The 14,071-nt window shown below is 59.1% G+C and overlaps 2 protein-coding genes across 6 annotated transcripts in view; one reads left to right on the top strand and one right to left on the bottom strand.

The window, feature by feature from the left end:
* The first annotated feature begins 2,012 nt into the window (after positions 1-2,012).
* Hic1 (HIC ZBTB transcriptional repressor 1) lies at positions 2,013-6,594 on the top strand. Of its 2 annotated transcripts, none has more exons than XM_028866728.2 (2): positions 2,013-2,168; positions 3,635-6,594. In XM_028866728.2, exon 2 carries the CDS (start codon positions 3,655-3,657, stop codon positions 5,797-5,799), a length of 2,145 nt encoding a protein of 714 aa, XP_028722561.1. In that variant the 5' UTR covers positions 2,013-2,168; positions 3,635-3,654; the 3' UTR covers positions 5,800-6,594. The 2 variants fall into 2 exon arrangements, with proteins under 2 accessions (XP_028722561.1, XP_028722560.1); XM_028866727.2 differs by lacking the exon at positions 2,013-2,168 and adding an exon at positions 3,027-3,285.
* A 753-nt stretch (positions 6,595-7,347) lies between these two features.
* Positions 7,348-14,071, bottom strand: part of Smg6 (SMG6 nonsense mediated mRNA decay factor) — a 249,559-nt gene continuing 242,835 nt past the window's right edge. For all 4 annotated transcript variants that reach the window (XM_028866719.2, XM_037201489.1, XM_028866720.2 and 1 more), the window contains 3 exons: positions 11,694-11,905; positions 11,334-11,415; positions 7,348-8,429 (listed from right to left, as the gene is read on the bottom strand). In XM_028866719.2, coding sequence (XP_028722552.1) covers positions 8,299-8,429; positions 11,334-11,415; positions 11,694-11,905 — 425 coding nt within the window. In that variant the 3' untranslated portion in view covers positions 7,348-8,298. The remainder of the gene's footprint in view (positions 8,430-11,333; positions 11,416-11,693; positions 11,906-14,071) is intronic.

The following is a 14,071-nucleotide window of genomic DNA, read 5'->3' as shown; positions in this document are numbered from 1 at the left end:
AGTGGACACAGTGAACCGCGTGCGGGCCAGCCAGCCGAGAGCCTCCGCTGCGAAAAAGACACACAGAGGCTGGGGGCTCCTTTCCAGACTCGTACCATCTCTCCCCATTAAAAGGAGGAAAATAAAAACAGACACACCCTTGCTTGACGTTTGGCACCTGGCCTCCGATATGGTGGGAGACCCCTCTTTTATCTGTCAAAAGCCATCGCTGGGAGCATTTCTGGGGAGCCTTCACATCCCCAACACTCCAATGCACTTCCGCTTCAGCCCGAAGGCGTACCCCTCGACCGAGGTACCGTGTCTGCTGCTCCTCGAGCTCAGAAATTGCGGAGCCCACTGTAGGACCGCACGCAGTGCGTGTCTTGTCTCGCGGGGAGCTACAAGGCGGTGTGGGGCACAGATGGACACGGAGCACACCCCGGAAACCTGGCCAGGGGCTGGCTTGACTGGTCTGGACCTTCGGAAGCCAAGGCCCGGCGCAGAAGTCGCCGGCCGACGAAACGCAGCCTCTAGGGGGCGCCCAAGACCTGGGTGTCTCACTGGTACAGCCGAGTCTGCGGCCCCGGGCGAGTGACTCAGCCACCACCACCTCAAGCGGGGGCGTGGGGGCTCGAGGACAGCGTGGGGTGCGGCGAGCGCGGCCCCCACCCCGCCTTGTGGCCCCGCGCGGTTGCTAAGCTCTCCAAGGCCTCTGAGAGATGAGATCCTGGGAACCTCATTGGTTACCATAGTAACTGCGCCCCAGCCTCTCCGGCTTGGCCACGGAGGAAGGAGCAGCCAATAAGAAGCTGTGGGCGGTTTGGGGGGACCCCCCCCAGCGGTGTAGGCGGGGGTCAGGAGGTGCGGGGAGGAGGCGGAGCGTGGGCCACTGAGGCGCGGTGCTTGCAACGGTACTGGTGCCTCCGCCCAGCTGCGCAGGGACATTTCCGGGGAGCACCCCCAGCCGGTGCACGGTGCCCTCCCCTCCTGGAAGAGGCGTCACCCACGCGAATCGAGCCCGTGTGGCGTGTAGGATCTTTTGGGAGGCAGTGGGTCTCAAGCTGCCCGCTCTCTTGATATTTCCCAAACGGTGGATTGGTGGGGAAAAAAAGATCACTTAGGATCCCTCAAAACTGCTTAGATGAGGGACGTGGGGGTTGAGGGGCACGTCCCAAGGGGCTCTCTCTGTCCAGTCGAGGACCCTCGGTTCCTTCTGGAGACCCTAAGTGCAGGGTGGGGGCTCTTTGGTAGAACCGCTACCCTGTCTCACAGCGGTGCTCTCCGTAGCAGCCTCCCCGGTAGCCCAAGAAGTTGGGACTCCCGGAGGGGGCGGGCTGCCTGAGTAAACATACGCTCCATCGAGTGTCACCGCTTGGAAGCGTTCGAGTGTCGACGGTTTATGATGTGCATACTGATAACATGTGCCTGAGGGAGAGTTGGGATTTTTTGGAGCCTGAGTCCAAGCGGATAGTGGTGTTCAGAAATGCCTAATAAAAGCCTCTCCCCCATCTCCCATTTCTCCCCCCTCCCCGCCCGGAACTGATCATCTCATTTAGGATTTCCAAAACTGCCCTCTCACCACCTACTGTCACTAGTGTTCCACCCCCCCCCTTTTTTTAAAGAGAGGGTCTCATGTAGTAGAGGCTGACCTTGAACTCCTGGTCCTCCTGCCTGCAACTCCCTGGTGCTAGGTTTACAAGGGTGTACCATCACACCGGCTTCAGAGTTCCCTTTCTGAAGACAGAACTTTTTCCTGACTTGACCCCCATATTACATAGAAATATGTACTCGGGAGCACGAAGCTCAAAACCCCAGGGTTTATGGGACTCCCAGGTCCGAAAGCTGGGTCCCCAGGTGGGCACATCTGGAAGCGGGAACCTGCAGATCCCCGGCTCCGCATCTGTAAGCCTCCAGCCCAGGTGTGCGCCAGAGGTCGCCGCCCGGCCACACACAATCCCGCGCGGCCGCGAGGTGGCGCCATGGCCGCGGCAGCGCCTGCCGGTTCGGGCCGCTCCAGATAAGAGTGTGCTGAAAGCGCGGTGGGGCTGAGACGCGACCAGGACGCGGGGAGGACGGACCGGCAGGACAGACCGACCGGGGGCCCGGCGGGCGGAGGGCAGCGCATTGCAGCCACGTCCCCCCCTGGATCCGCCGGCAGCCGGGCCCGGGGCTTCCGACATGCTCCCCAGGTGGGTCCTCGAGTTGGCGACCGGGAGGGGCAGGCAAGGGACTCGGGACGGGCTGGTCCTCGCGCGTGGGCCGCCCGGGGAGCATCCTCAGGCGCGGGCGCCCGGCTCGGGGCTGGCGTTTAGGGCTCTGAGCGTCTTTCCTAGAGGACTCGGGACGGCTGGGCCGCGGCTCGGCGCCGGGTTCACAGCGGGGTCAGCGGTCCCGGGCCGGCTCTGCCCGCACATGGGCTGGGGAGGAGAGGGGAAGGCAAGGGGAGCCGGCGGGCGGGGCTGGCAGGGGCGCTGCCCTGGCACAGCTCGGCGCCTGGCAGCGGGGCGGGTGGGGCGCAGGCTAGGAGCTGCCACAGCCTCGGGGAGGGAAGCCGGGCTGGGCTGCGGCCGCAGGTAACGGGCCCGCGAGGCCCTGCGGGCCAGGCGGGAACAGGGGCGGGCGCGCTCGCCGGCGGGCTGGGCGGCTCAAGACTAGGCGTGGGTCCCCGCCGTAGCCGGGCTGCTGAAATTGGGGGCCTAGAGGAGAATCTGGGGGCTGGGTGGGCTAGGGCCGGCGCGCTCCTCCCGCCCTGTCTGAAGTTGGGAAAAGTTTTTCCCCCAAGTTTGGGGCGGCCGAGTTTCGGGGGAGACGGGCCCGAGGGGAGCTGGGGGGGAAGAGATGTAGAGTCGAGGCCGGCCGGGGCTGGGTCCGGAACGCGGGTGGGGCGCAGGCCGGGGTCAGGGCCGCAGCCGGCTGCGCGTCGTGCCCGCCCGGGGCGCTGCCCCCTCCCTCCCCTGGGAGCTGCGTGGCTCCCCCCTCCCCCCCACCTGCTTCCTGCCTCAGCCTCCTGCCCCGATATAACGCCCTCCCCGCGCCGGGGCCCGGCCTTCGCGCTCTGCCCGCCACCGCAGCCACTGTCTCCTCTCCCCGCGCCGGGCCGGCCGGCCCAAACGGAGGCCTGACAGCCCCCGGCCAGGGCGGCGCCTCGATGGGCATCGCGCTCCCGTCCTCCTTATCACTTCCCCGAACTGGGGCAACTTCTCTCGAGGCGGGAGGCGCTTCTCACTCGGCTCCTTTTCTCCCCACTTGGGCAAACTTTTCGGCCCTGAATGACTTTTCCTGAAGCGGACATTTTACTTAAATCGGGTAATTGTCTCCGAAAGGGTCATTTCGCCCGAACAGTTTTCTCCCTGGAAGTTCCCAGCCCCCGGCTGGAGTGCCCAGCAGCACCTGGGGCTGGGACAACTAGGCTAACCTGGCCTCCTGCTCTCCATCCCCAGCCTCTCTCCTCCTGCTCCTTCTGTCTGGGGCCAGCGGGCCTAGGTTCCACCACTCCCGGAGGCCGCTGAGCCTCCTCTGTTCGTGTCCAGGCCTTGGTGCTCCATGCTCCTGCTCAGCCGAGGGGAAGGGGAAACGGAGGGGAACAGTGCTGGGCTGGGTGCGAGCGGCCAGGGCACGGCGTAGCTCTCACCCAGCTGGTGTGTGTCCCCCGCAGGAGAGTGTGCTGGGCAGACGATGCTGGACACGATGGAGGCGCCTGGCCACTCGAGGCAGCTACTGCTGCAGCTCAACAACCAGCGCACCAAGGGCTTCTTGTGCGACGTGATCATCGTGGTGCAGAACGCCCTCTTCCGCGCGCACAAGAACGTGCTGGCGGCCAGCAGCGCCTACCTCAAGTCCCTGGTGGTGCACGACAACCTGCTAAACCTGGACCATGACATGGTGAGCCCGGCCGTGTTTCGCCTGGTGCTGGACTTCATCTACACCGGCCGCCTGACTGACAGTGTTGAGGCCGCCGCCGCCGCAGCAGTGGCCCCGGGGGCCGAGCCGAGCCTGGGCGCGGTGCTGGCCGCCGCCAGCTACCTGCAGATCCCTGACCTCGTGGCTCTGTGCAAGAAGCGCCTCAAACGCCACGGCAAGTACTGCCACCTGCGGGGAGGAGGCAGCGGCGGCGGCGGCTATGCGCCCTATGGGCGGCCGGGCCGGGGCTTGAGGGCCGCCACGCCCGTCATCCAGGCCTGCTACTCGTCCCCAGCCGGGCCGCCGCCGCCGCCTGCCGCCGAGCCCCCGTCGGGCCCCGAGGCCGCGGTCAACACCCATTGCGCCGAGCTGTACGCCTCGGCCCCGGGCCCAGCAGCCTCACTCTGCGCCCCGGAGCGCCGCTGCTCTCCGCTTTGCGGCCTGGATCTGTCTAAGAAGAGCCCGCCGGGCTCCTCGGTCCCCGAGCGACCGCTGAGTGAGCGCGAACTGCCTCCGCGCCCGGACAGTCCTTCCGGTGCGGGGTCCGCAGTCTACAAGGAGCCACCGCTCGCCTTGCCGCCGCTGCCGCCTTTGCCCTTCCAGAAGCTGGAAGAGGCCGTACCGACTCCAGACCCGTTTCGAGGAAGCGGCGGCAGTCCGGGACCCGAGCCCCCCGGCCGCCCCGACGGCTCCAGCCTCCTCTACCGCTGGATGAAGCACGAGCCAGGCCTGGGTAGCTATGGCGATGATCTGGTCCGCGATCACGGCTCCCCAGGCGAGCGCCTCGAGGAACGCGGTGGGGACCCAGCCACCTCACCCGGGGGCCCCCCGCTCGGCCTGGTGCCCCCACCGCGCTACCCGGGCAGCCTGGACGGGCCAGGCACAGGCGCTGACGGCGACGACTACAAGAGCAGCAGCGAGGAGACCGGTAGCAGCGAGGACCCCAGCCCACCCGGTGGCCACCTGGAGGGCTACCCATGCCCGCACTTGGCTTATGGCGAGCCTGAGAGCTTTGGTGACAACCTGTACGTCTGCATCCCATGTGGCAAAGGCTTCCCCAGCTCGGAACAGCTGAATGCACACGTGGAGGCTCACGTGGAGGAAGAGGAGGCACTGTACAGCAGGGCAGAGGCTGCCGAGGTGGCCGCCGGGGCCGCCGGCCTCGGGCCCCCCTTTGGTGGTGGTGGGGACAAGATCACTGGGGCCCCCGGTGGCCTAGGAGAGCTGCTGCGGCCGTACCGCTGCGCGTCCTGCGACAAGAGCTACAAGGACCCGGCCACGCTGAGGCAGCACGAGAAGACGCACTGGCTGACACGGCCCTATCCGTGTACCATCTGCGGGAAGAAGTTCACGCAGCGCGGAACCATGACACGCCATATGCGCAGCCACTTAGGCCTGAAGCCCTTTGCGTGCGACGCGTGCGGCATGCGCTTCACCCGCCAGTACCGCCTCACGGAGCACATGCGCATCCACTCGGGAGAGAAGCCGTACGAGTGCCAGGTGTGCGGTGGAAAGTTCGCTCAACAGCGCAACCTCATCAGCCACATGAAGATGCACGCTGTAGGTGGTGCGGCCGGCGCAGCCGGGGCGCTGGCTGGCCTCGGGGGACTACCTGGCGTCCCCGGCCCCGACGGCAAGGGCAAGCTCGATTTCCCGGAGGGTGTCTTTGCTGTGGCCCGCCTCACAGCTGAACAGCTGAGCCTGAAGCAACAGGACAAGGCAGCTGCCGCAGAGCTGCTGGCGCAGACCACGCACTTCCTGCACGACCCCAAGGTGGCGCTCGAGAGCCTCTACCCGCTGGCCAAATTCACTGCCGAGCTGGGACTCAGCCCGGACAAGGCGGCAGAGGTGCTGAGCCAGGGCGCGCACCTGGCCGCGGGACCGGACGGCCGGACCATCGACCGTTTCTCTCCCACCTAGAGCGCCCCCCGCAGGTGCTCCCGGCGCTACCCGGCGGCCCGGGGACAACTGGTAGCAGCGGCAGCGCCGCAGTGATGGCCCCACCTTTCTACGCCTCACCTGGCCTCACTGCTTTGTGCCTTAACCCGGGGGAGCCGGTGGGGAGAAACCTCGGGACGGGGGTGGGATAGGGGAAGGGAGATTTATATTTTTGATATCAGCTTTGACCAAAGGAGAACCCCGCCTCTCCCTGTGGTTCGCTGGCCCCCTCCCCTGGCTCCGTGCTGCTCTTGGGGGAGGGGTGTCACTATTCGGACGCTCCCAGCCCTACCTCCGGCCCTTGCGACCACACCCATTCTCACTGTGAATCTCCCCGCTGGGGTCGGAGCATTGGGCACAGTTGGGGAGAGGGAGGGGACTGAGCCGGCCGGAGGGCCTCCCCGCCCCCCGCTCCTGCCCAGCCCGGGACTGATAATGTGAAGTTCCTCATTTTGCACAAGTGGCACTAGCCCCAGGGCCAACCCTTCCCTTCCTGACCCACCAGGGTGGGCAGGTCTGGAGCCAGGGATGACAGCCCTGGCCCACCTGTCTCCCCTTCTGAGGTCCCCTCCTCTCCCTGGGGCCCCATCATATTTATTGCATGCGCCCCAGGTGGCCCCTATCCTGAGCCCGGCTTTAACTGGGCTGGAGCGAGGTCTCCTTGGTTCCCGTTCTGTCCTTTTGTATATTCCCTACTCTGTACACAGGCTCTTCTAGAGCCGCTTCCATTTTCTATACTCAACCAAACAGCAATAAAGCAGTAACCAAGGTCCCTAATCCTGTGGCTCTCTTCTGCCCCTGCACCGGGGTGGGTGGCTGGGCCCCAACACAGGTGTACCGGCTCGAGTCTGCCTCCCCTCTTCAGTCCCAAAAATAGACCAACAGGAGGTCAATTATGTTTCATAACTAAAAATTTATTAAGGAAACAAAACCAGGGTTTCAAATGGGACAGAAAGAAGAAAGATGTTCTCCCCACTTCCCCCCACCCCCAGGCAATGGCCTTCAGAGCCGGGGAGAGGACCTCGAAGGGGATAGTAGCCCGAGCCTTACAACTCAGAAAGGCGGTCTTCTGAGCCTGGGCACTTGTACCCCCAAATCACTGTCCTGGACTCTCCTGGACAGCCCTCTCCTGGTTAGGGTCCTGAGCCTGAAGAGGGCAGGCACCCTTGGTGAGGCATTGCTCCTCCAGATGGTTCATCAGGCAGTGGGCTGGGATCCTGTTGAGATTGACTCCTACTCCAACCCAGACTGCCTTCTCCATCCCCTTCACCTGGGCTGGACTGAAGGCATTCATTCCTGGTAGGGAGTCTCCAGGTGAGGTTGCGAACAGAGAGGCAGCAAGAAAAAACACAACAAAAAAACCCCTCAGAGGCTAAAGGGTCCCGGGTCCGCTCTTCCAGGCAGAGAAGCAGAGGACAAAGCCAGGGACAGGACAAACGCCCCAGGCCCTGGGCCCACCTCTACCCCTGGTTCAGCTCTGTCTGCATGGAAGCTTCTCAGAGGTGTGAGGAGGGTTGGAAAGGAAGGAAGGAAGGAAGGAGAGCTGGGAAAACTTCGTTGGGTTCCTGTCACAGGTGGCAGGGGGAGATTCAGAAGGAGAAGCCCCACAAGGAACTGACGTGAGGAAGTTGAGGGGCCTTGGGGTGATGAAAGGGGTCAACTAGAAAGGGAAGGCAGACGAAGAAGGAACAGGAAGAGTCTGAGGAAATTTCCCCAAGAGGGTACTAAAGTGAAAGGAAGGCAGTATTGGGAGCCTATGCAGGGCAAGGCCACTCAGGAAGCACGGGCCCAGGACTAGATGTCCTTCCCTCTAGACCCATGGCTGCCCAAGGGGAAACAAGGGCAAAGTGCAAGGACAAGGATTGATGTGGACAGGAAGAGAAGAGTGTGTGTGTGTGTGTGTGTGTGTGTGTGTGTGTGTGTGTGTGTGTGTGAAGGACTAGGGCTGCTATTATTGACAGAACCCAGTGTGGGTCCATAGGGATCTAGGCCTCAGGGAGGTGGCGACCCCCTGGGCACTCTCTTCCTCTCAGACACTCAGGCAGTAGGTTCTGCAGACTGAGGGCTCTATCATTTCGCTCGCATTCGATGGAAACTCTGGAACCTCTGCCCCACAGCCACTACAGAGTGGCTGGCTCCCCGGTGAGTAGGCCTCCCTCCAGCCCTGAAACCAGACAGGAGGGAGAAAGGCTGAGGGCTTGGCGGCCTAGCTGGCTTGTCCACCTGCTGTCACTGTAGCCGGTCACCTCCCTGCTAAACTTGGCAGCCCAGGAGGGTCCCAGCAGCTTCCGCCTGACCCTCGGGTGGGGCTCTGTGAGGAGCAGCTCCCCCACAGCACGGCCACGGCGTGAGGTTGGAAGAGGATGGTTTATTGTCTGGGTGGATTGGTGGCTCAGGCACGTGGACATCTTCCGTGCTACACTGGGCGCCTGGTGGCCTCTCAGGAATGGTTCCATGGGGGTGGGCCCCAGTGTGGCCCCCTCAGCCCACCTGGGCCCACATAAGGAAGGCTGGGATGTCCCTCACGGGCACATTCCTTGTCAGCGCCTTCACACGCAGGTTCCGGTCATCAGTCAGCAGGACCACCTCCCGCAGCAGGCGGATGGGCTCCTCTGTTGGCACAGAAAGCAGATGGGCTCTACTGAGGATCAAGTGTCAGATGGCACTTGGTGTCCTGAGGGGATGTGGCCCTGGAGGGCAGCCCTTTCCTTCTTCCAGACTCCTCCTGCTTAGAGGGTCAGGCTAGGCAAGAGTTGGGCTGCTGCCGTCAACTCCGGCCCCCGACAAAGGACTCTGCCTGGTGCCTGAGAGTACTCACACTGTCGGCATCCACAGACCTGGCTTCCGGGGTTCTGAACCAGCGGGAAGCAGCCCCTTACCACTGCCTCCTAACTGGACTGCTGGCCCTAGGTTTCTATTACCCACCCCAACACATTCTCTCCTTCTAAGGCTGGGGTGTGCGTATCAATGTTTTATGTTCGCAGAGGTTAAACATCCAAAGACGATTAGAAAGTGGGAACCATTTACAAATATGGGGGGGGGAGCTCCAGGGAGCTCTCAGGAGAGGCTGTGCTAAAGGGTCTGTTAGATACGTTATCTACGGACATCTAACAGTGCACAAGGTAAAAGAAGAGCAGAGGCAGCAGGACTGTCCTCCCAGCTGCCTTGGGCCCCAGGGAGCTCTGTGCTTCTAGATTTCCTTATGCATGTCTGTAAATACACACACTGGCATATGTATAGATCCCCCTGTAATACTGAGATCCTGTTTGCCACACTTTCTTTTTGCATTTTATATACTCAAAAATCATTCTGTACCAGTACAAATAGCCTTCGTCTTTTTAGATAACTTTTCTAGCAGTCTTTCTCTGTCTCTGACTAATGTACAGGAGAGAACTTCAAGTGGGGCCCAGCAATCACTCAAGTGATACTCCAAGTCCTGGGCATGACTGCTTGGGTGGCAGGTCTACCCCTAAGGCCGGGTCTGGCATTTCCTAGTGGAGGTTTGGCAGAGAGCAAAGGCACAGGAAATGTCCTGTGGTGTTTGGGGACCGCTAGGGCTGGCAGGCTGGAGGACTGCAAACATCCATGTCTGACCTGAGCAGTTCTGGGCTTGCCAGCTCCAGGCGGGGAGGCTGAGAATTGGCTTTCAGCCTAGGGAAGAATTTGGGGATGAAGAGGGAGAGGCTCATGGGGCTGATGGTGGCGAGGAAAGGGAGAGGAGGAAGGAGAGGGCTGTGTATAGAGGGTGAAGAAGGTGGTTCCTGAGTGAGGGAGGTCTAGGGCACTTCTGTTGCCTGGGCCTGGAATGTGAGTGTGTGGTGGGGCAGTGGTGTGGGGTGCTCCATGGGGTTCCCAGCTGTTGTCTGAGTCTGTCTGCAACTCCACTATTCCTGCCCTGGGCCTCCGACCAGAAGAGTCCTAGGCCTTAGGTCAGCCAGCAAAGGCCCAGCATTGCTGGCAGGGGTCTGCAGGGGTTTCTGTGGATACTTCGAGACATTTTTAACAATAAACATCCTCTGTTTTGACACTGGTAACTTCACTTTGTTAGAAACCAGAGACTGTCATCTTGTCAGGCCCCATCCGCCATAATCCACATGATTTTAAAATTCAACATCGTTTACACATAAACATTTGGTGACGGTTTCTCTGTGAATCTGACAAGTTAATCTGCTAAGAATTCACACTGACAAATGGGGTTTGATTACACCAGCCGTTGCTGATGTAATTTTGATAGGGGCGGTCCCCAGGATGGCAGTGGATTTCTGTAGGCTGTTTGGGGGTGATCTGGGGGGTGGCGGGACTAGTAGAGCCTTGCTTCCAAATGCATCTGGGCTAAGAACAAAACAGTTTGGTGGCTGAGGATTACTGGACCTTTGCAATCCTGCTTCCCTCTAAGAAGCTGCCCTGGGGCAGGTCATAAGCTTCTCTGGCTCAGCCAGGATTCTAATTTGTCAGTTGGACAGTCCAGGTCTGGCCCTCAGGAGAGTCCATGTGGCAGCCCCTCTGTGGCAGCAGTGGTGGATTCCTGACTAGCTCCTCGTGGAGAGACGCAGGCATGAGAGAGGGCTGTACTAATGTGTGGGAAGAAGCCGCTAGAGGACAACTCCTGGGTTAGCCAGCAAGCCAGGACTAAGGGCATGAACAGAGGAGTTAGAGGAACATCAGAGCTATAAGGAAAACTATGAGGCTACACAGGTGTGAGCAGAGACCCGCTTATGAGAATTACTAGCTCAGCACATGATACCGGGCTAGGAGGGTTAAGATTCCCTTCCACAAGAAGAAATGTTGGGATCTTGAGACTCAGTAGCCAAGTCTTCTGTATGTCATTGGAACCACAGGGGCTGTACAGGACACTCAAAGCTGAGAGAGACACTTGAGAGTTCTAGGGAGACCCAGAGGTGGGATTCTGCTCACCAAAACATTTTAAAACTCAGCCATGGGCTCAGTCTTTAAGCTCTCCCCTAATTCCAGCTCTAGTTAACCTGTACAATGCTATAGCTCAGTGCAACCGAGATCAGGAAGAAAGACCGATTCTTGGCTAGGGGCAACCCCCATTGCAGGCTTGATATGGGTTAACTCTCAAATAACACTCTGAAATGGCTAGGGAGGTGAGAATGGCCAAGAAAAAGTGTGCCCACTAGAGGCTATACTCCTCAGGAGACCATGGCCAGAACAAGCTATACTGAATCATAACATTCTTGCTGTCAGAAGGAACTCACTGAGGACCCAAGAAAGGAAATGGATGCAGACTGAGTGGGGAAGCTCGCTGCCTAGAGCAGGGTTTCCTGGGTTAGTGAGGCTTGTTCCTTGTTGCCCTCAGATCACCTGACATTCTTTGGGCATCTATGATAGGAGATCTAACCTCTGGGAGGGTGGACAAGATGGCCTCAGGCTTGTCTAGGCCCTGCATTGACTTCGCAGGCCAAAGTCAGCAGAGGGGCTCTTCTTAGGGACTATGGATGGGTAGGATAAAGTAGAACATAGGGATGGAAGGCCAAGGAGAGGCCAAACTGTACCTTTGCTGGTGGGCATGTAATCCTTAGCCTTGTCTTTGCAGTAGTGCAGGCAGCAGGAGAGGATCAGGTCATCGTTGTTACCCTGGAAGAAGACAGTGTGAAAAGCACCACTGGGCAGGAGGGGGCGCCATGCAGAGGCAGAGGCACTTCCAGGGCTGTCCTGGAGTCTTACTCAGGCAGGCTCTGGCTCTGCTTGGCTAAGTTTAACTGTCCTCAGTGATACAGGGAACTCTCCCCTCCTGGGCCTTGATGGTGGCTACCCCTTGGGTGCCCAGGTTCAAAAGCCTTCTTTTACTCCTTCCTTTCAGGAACACTTTTTATATTGGACCATGGGCTTTCCATTCTTCCTGGGGGTCTTACCAGCTGTCCAGTGATGTCCTCACTGCGGAAGGCGATGGATTCAAGTTCATTGCCACGGCTGGTCAAGGCCCGCAGGCAGGAGTCCCGACTCTCAAATCTCCGTTCGAGGAACTCGATGGATTTCCGGGCCTTTTCTTGTACCACACGGGCATAGCCCCCAGCCCGGTGGTCTGTCTCCTGCCCTTTGGCAAGGCCATCCAGCTCATTGATCACTGATGAGACAGAGTTTACAATCAGCAATTATGCCTGCCTTCGCCCTGTGGTCTCTGCCCGCTTACTTTCTCAGCCAGGCACCTTTACAGACAACAGAGGCCAACGTCTCCACCGGAGTTTTCCAATGAAGCTATGGCAGGAGAGGCGCTTGTGGGAATAAGAAAGGGCCCAAGACTTTGAGGGAGCCTCAGCTCCTATCTGCCTCTTCCTCGGAGCCCCATCTTCCTCCCAGGAGGAGCTTATGAGACTTTCTGGAGCTGGCATTCCTTAGTTATAGGATCAAATAAGGAACACAGCAGCCGGGCGGTGGTGGCGCACGCCTTTAATCCCAGCACTCGGGAGGCAGAGGCAGGCGGATCTCTGTGAGTTCGAGGCCAGCCTGGGCTACCAAGTGAGTCCCAGGAAAGGCGCAAAGCTACACAGAGAAACCCTGTCTTGAAAAACAAAAACAAAAACAAAAAAAAAAAAAAAAGGAACACAGCAGCAAAAAGGTAAGCGAGGTGGCTGTGCTCAGCTACTTGGGTCTGAACCACAGCAGTCTAAAAGAGGGCAGAGGACAGGGAAGCCACCAAGGAAGAAGGACAGCCAGACTTACTTTGCAAGGACCCTGGTATTTCATGAAACCATAACCTTGGCACATTACCTCCTTGATACTTGGTGTGTGTGTGTGTGTGTGTGTGTGTGTGTGTGTGTGTGTGTGTCTGCCTGTCTATGTGTCTGGAACATGGCTTCATTTTCTGGTGAAGATTCTTTCCAAAATTCCAGCCAAAAGCCTGAGGTCAAGTGGGAAATATGCACTCCTTGGGGGCTTGGGGAGAGTTTGGGGTCTGAGGCCTCTCCTTAGTATAATGATTCATAGCTTGGGGAGTCGGCATGAGCATGCTGTTCCATGGTGAGCCTGGCACTCATTGTCTGGGTATTCAGAAACATTTTCTGGAAAAGGCCCATATGGGAACTAACACACACACACACACACACACACACACACACACACACACACGCCCATATGGGAACTAACACACACACACACACACACACACACACACACAACACAAAAAAAAAACACACACACACACACACACACACACACACACACACACACCCATGTTTTTAGCACCATGAAGCTGCATGGTCCACACAATGTGTGGCAGTGGTGGATGGGTGGTATGGTACAGCAAACAGAACATCAAACAGGAAAAACTGGTATTCTATCCCAAAATCTGCTTTCCTGCTTCCAAACTAAACAGGCTTCAAAGGGGACGCTTGTTTGTGCTTCTGCACCAGGCGGGACTTCTCAATGCTGGGGTCAGACCTAAAGAGCACAGAGCAGGTTCAAGAGCACAAGACACAAACAGGGAAGGCTGTCAGCTTAACCCTTTGTTGCTCTGGTCACAGGGCAGGAGTCCACCAAGGGAAGCGTGAGTGAATAGGAGCTCCCTCACAGCCCGAAGTGCAGGGATCTGCCTAGCTGACACAGGGTCAAGCGCCTGGTCCGTGGCTGCAATACTGCTGTGAGTTGCTAAGACCCTTAGTCATTGACTTTGCTCTCAATGTATCCTCGAGGTTTTCTTATGCTTGTCCCTTTCCTACCAAGTCTGGACTTCTCTACCAAACTGAGGCTCTTCAGGACCGAGGGCCAGAGCTCTGACTTTGCTGTCTTTCTCAGGAACAAAGAGGCTAAGCACCAGTGACTGCTGCCTAGGAAGGCACAGGAGGTACCTTCTCAGTCTGGGGAGGCAACCTGGAGACGGCAGGGAGCTTTCTTGGTCATACCAATTACTGACCATCTAGCAAAAGTGACCAATCTACTTTCTTTTTCCTAACTAAAAACCTCCTGGGAGCAAAGTCCAGCGATAAAGCCTGTAAGCCAGTCCATCCAGGACCCAGAGAGGCAAGCAGAAAGCTCAGGGCAATGTGTGGTTCTGCTGCTCTGCCTTCTTTTGAAGTGCAGCAAACCTTCCCTTAGGTCTAAGGGCCTGGGTTTAAGAGGTTCTGTCCAGGCCACATGGGGAGGGGAAGGAAGACAGGGAGGGAGGACTGCTTCAGTGCCAACATTCTCAGGTGGTGCTAACGTGTTTCCCACAACCCCCCAGGGCTCTACAGGCTCTGCAGGGGCGGATGTTTCCTGCCCTTTGTTTCCACCCCCATCTGGCACTAAGGCACTT

The sequence above is a fragment of the Peromyscus leucopus genome, chromosome 8b, assembly GCF_004664715.2.
Source record: "Peromyscus leucopus breed LL Stock chromosome 8b, UCI_PerLeu_2.1, whole genome shotgun sequence".
Taxonomy (NCBI): domain Eukaryota; kingdom Metazoa; phylum Chordata; class Mammalia; order Rodentia; family Cricetidae; genus Peromyscus; species Peromyscus leucopus.
This window is presented reverse-complemented; position numbering and strand designations above follow the sequence as displayed.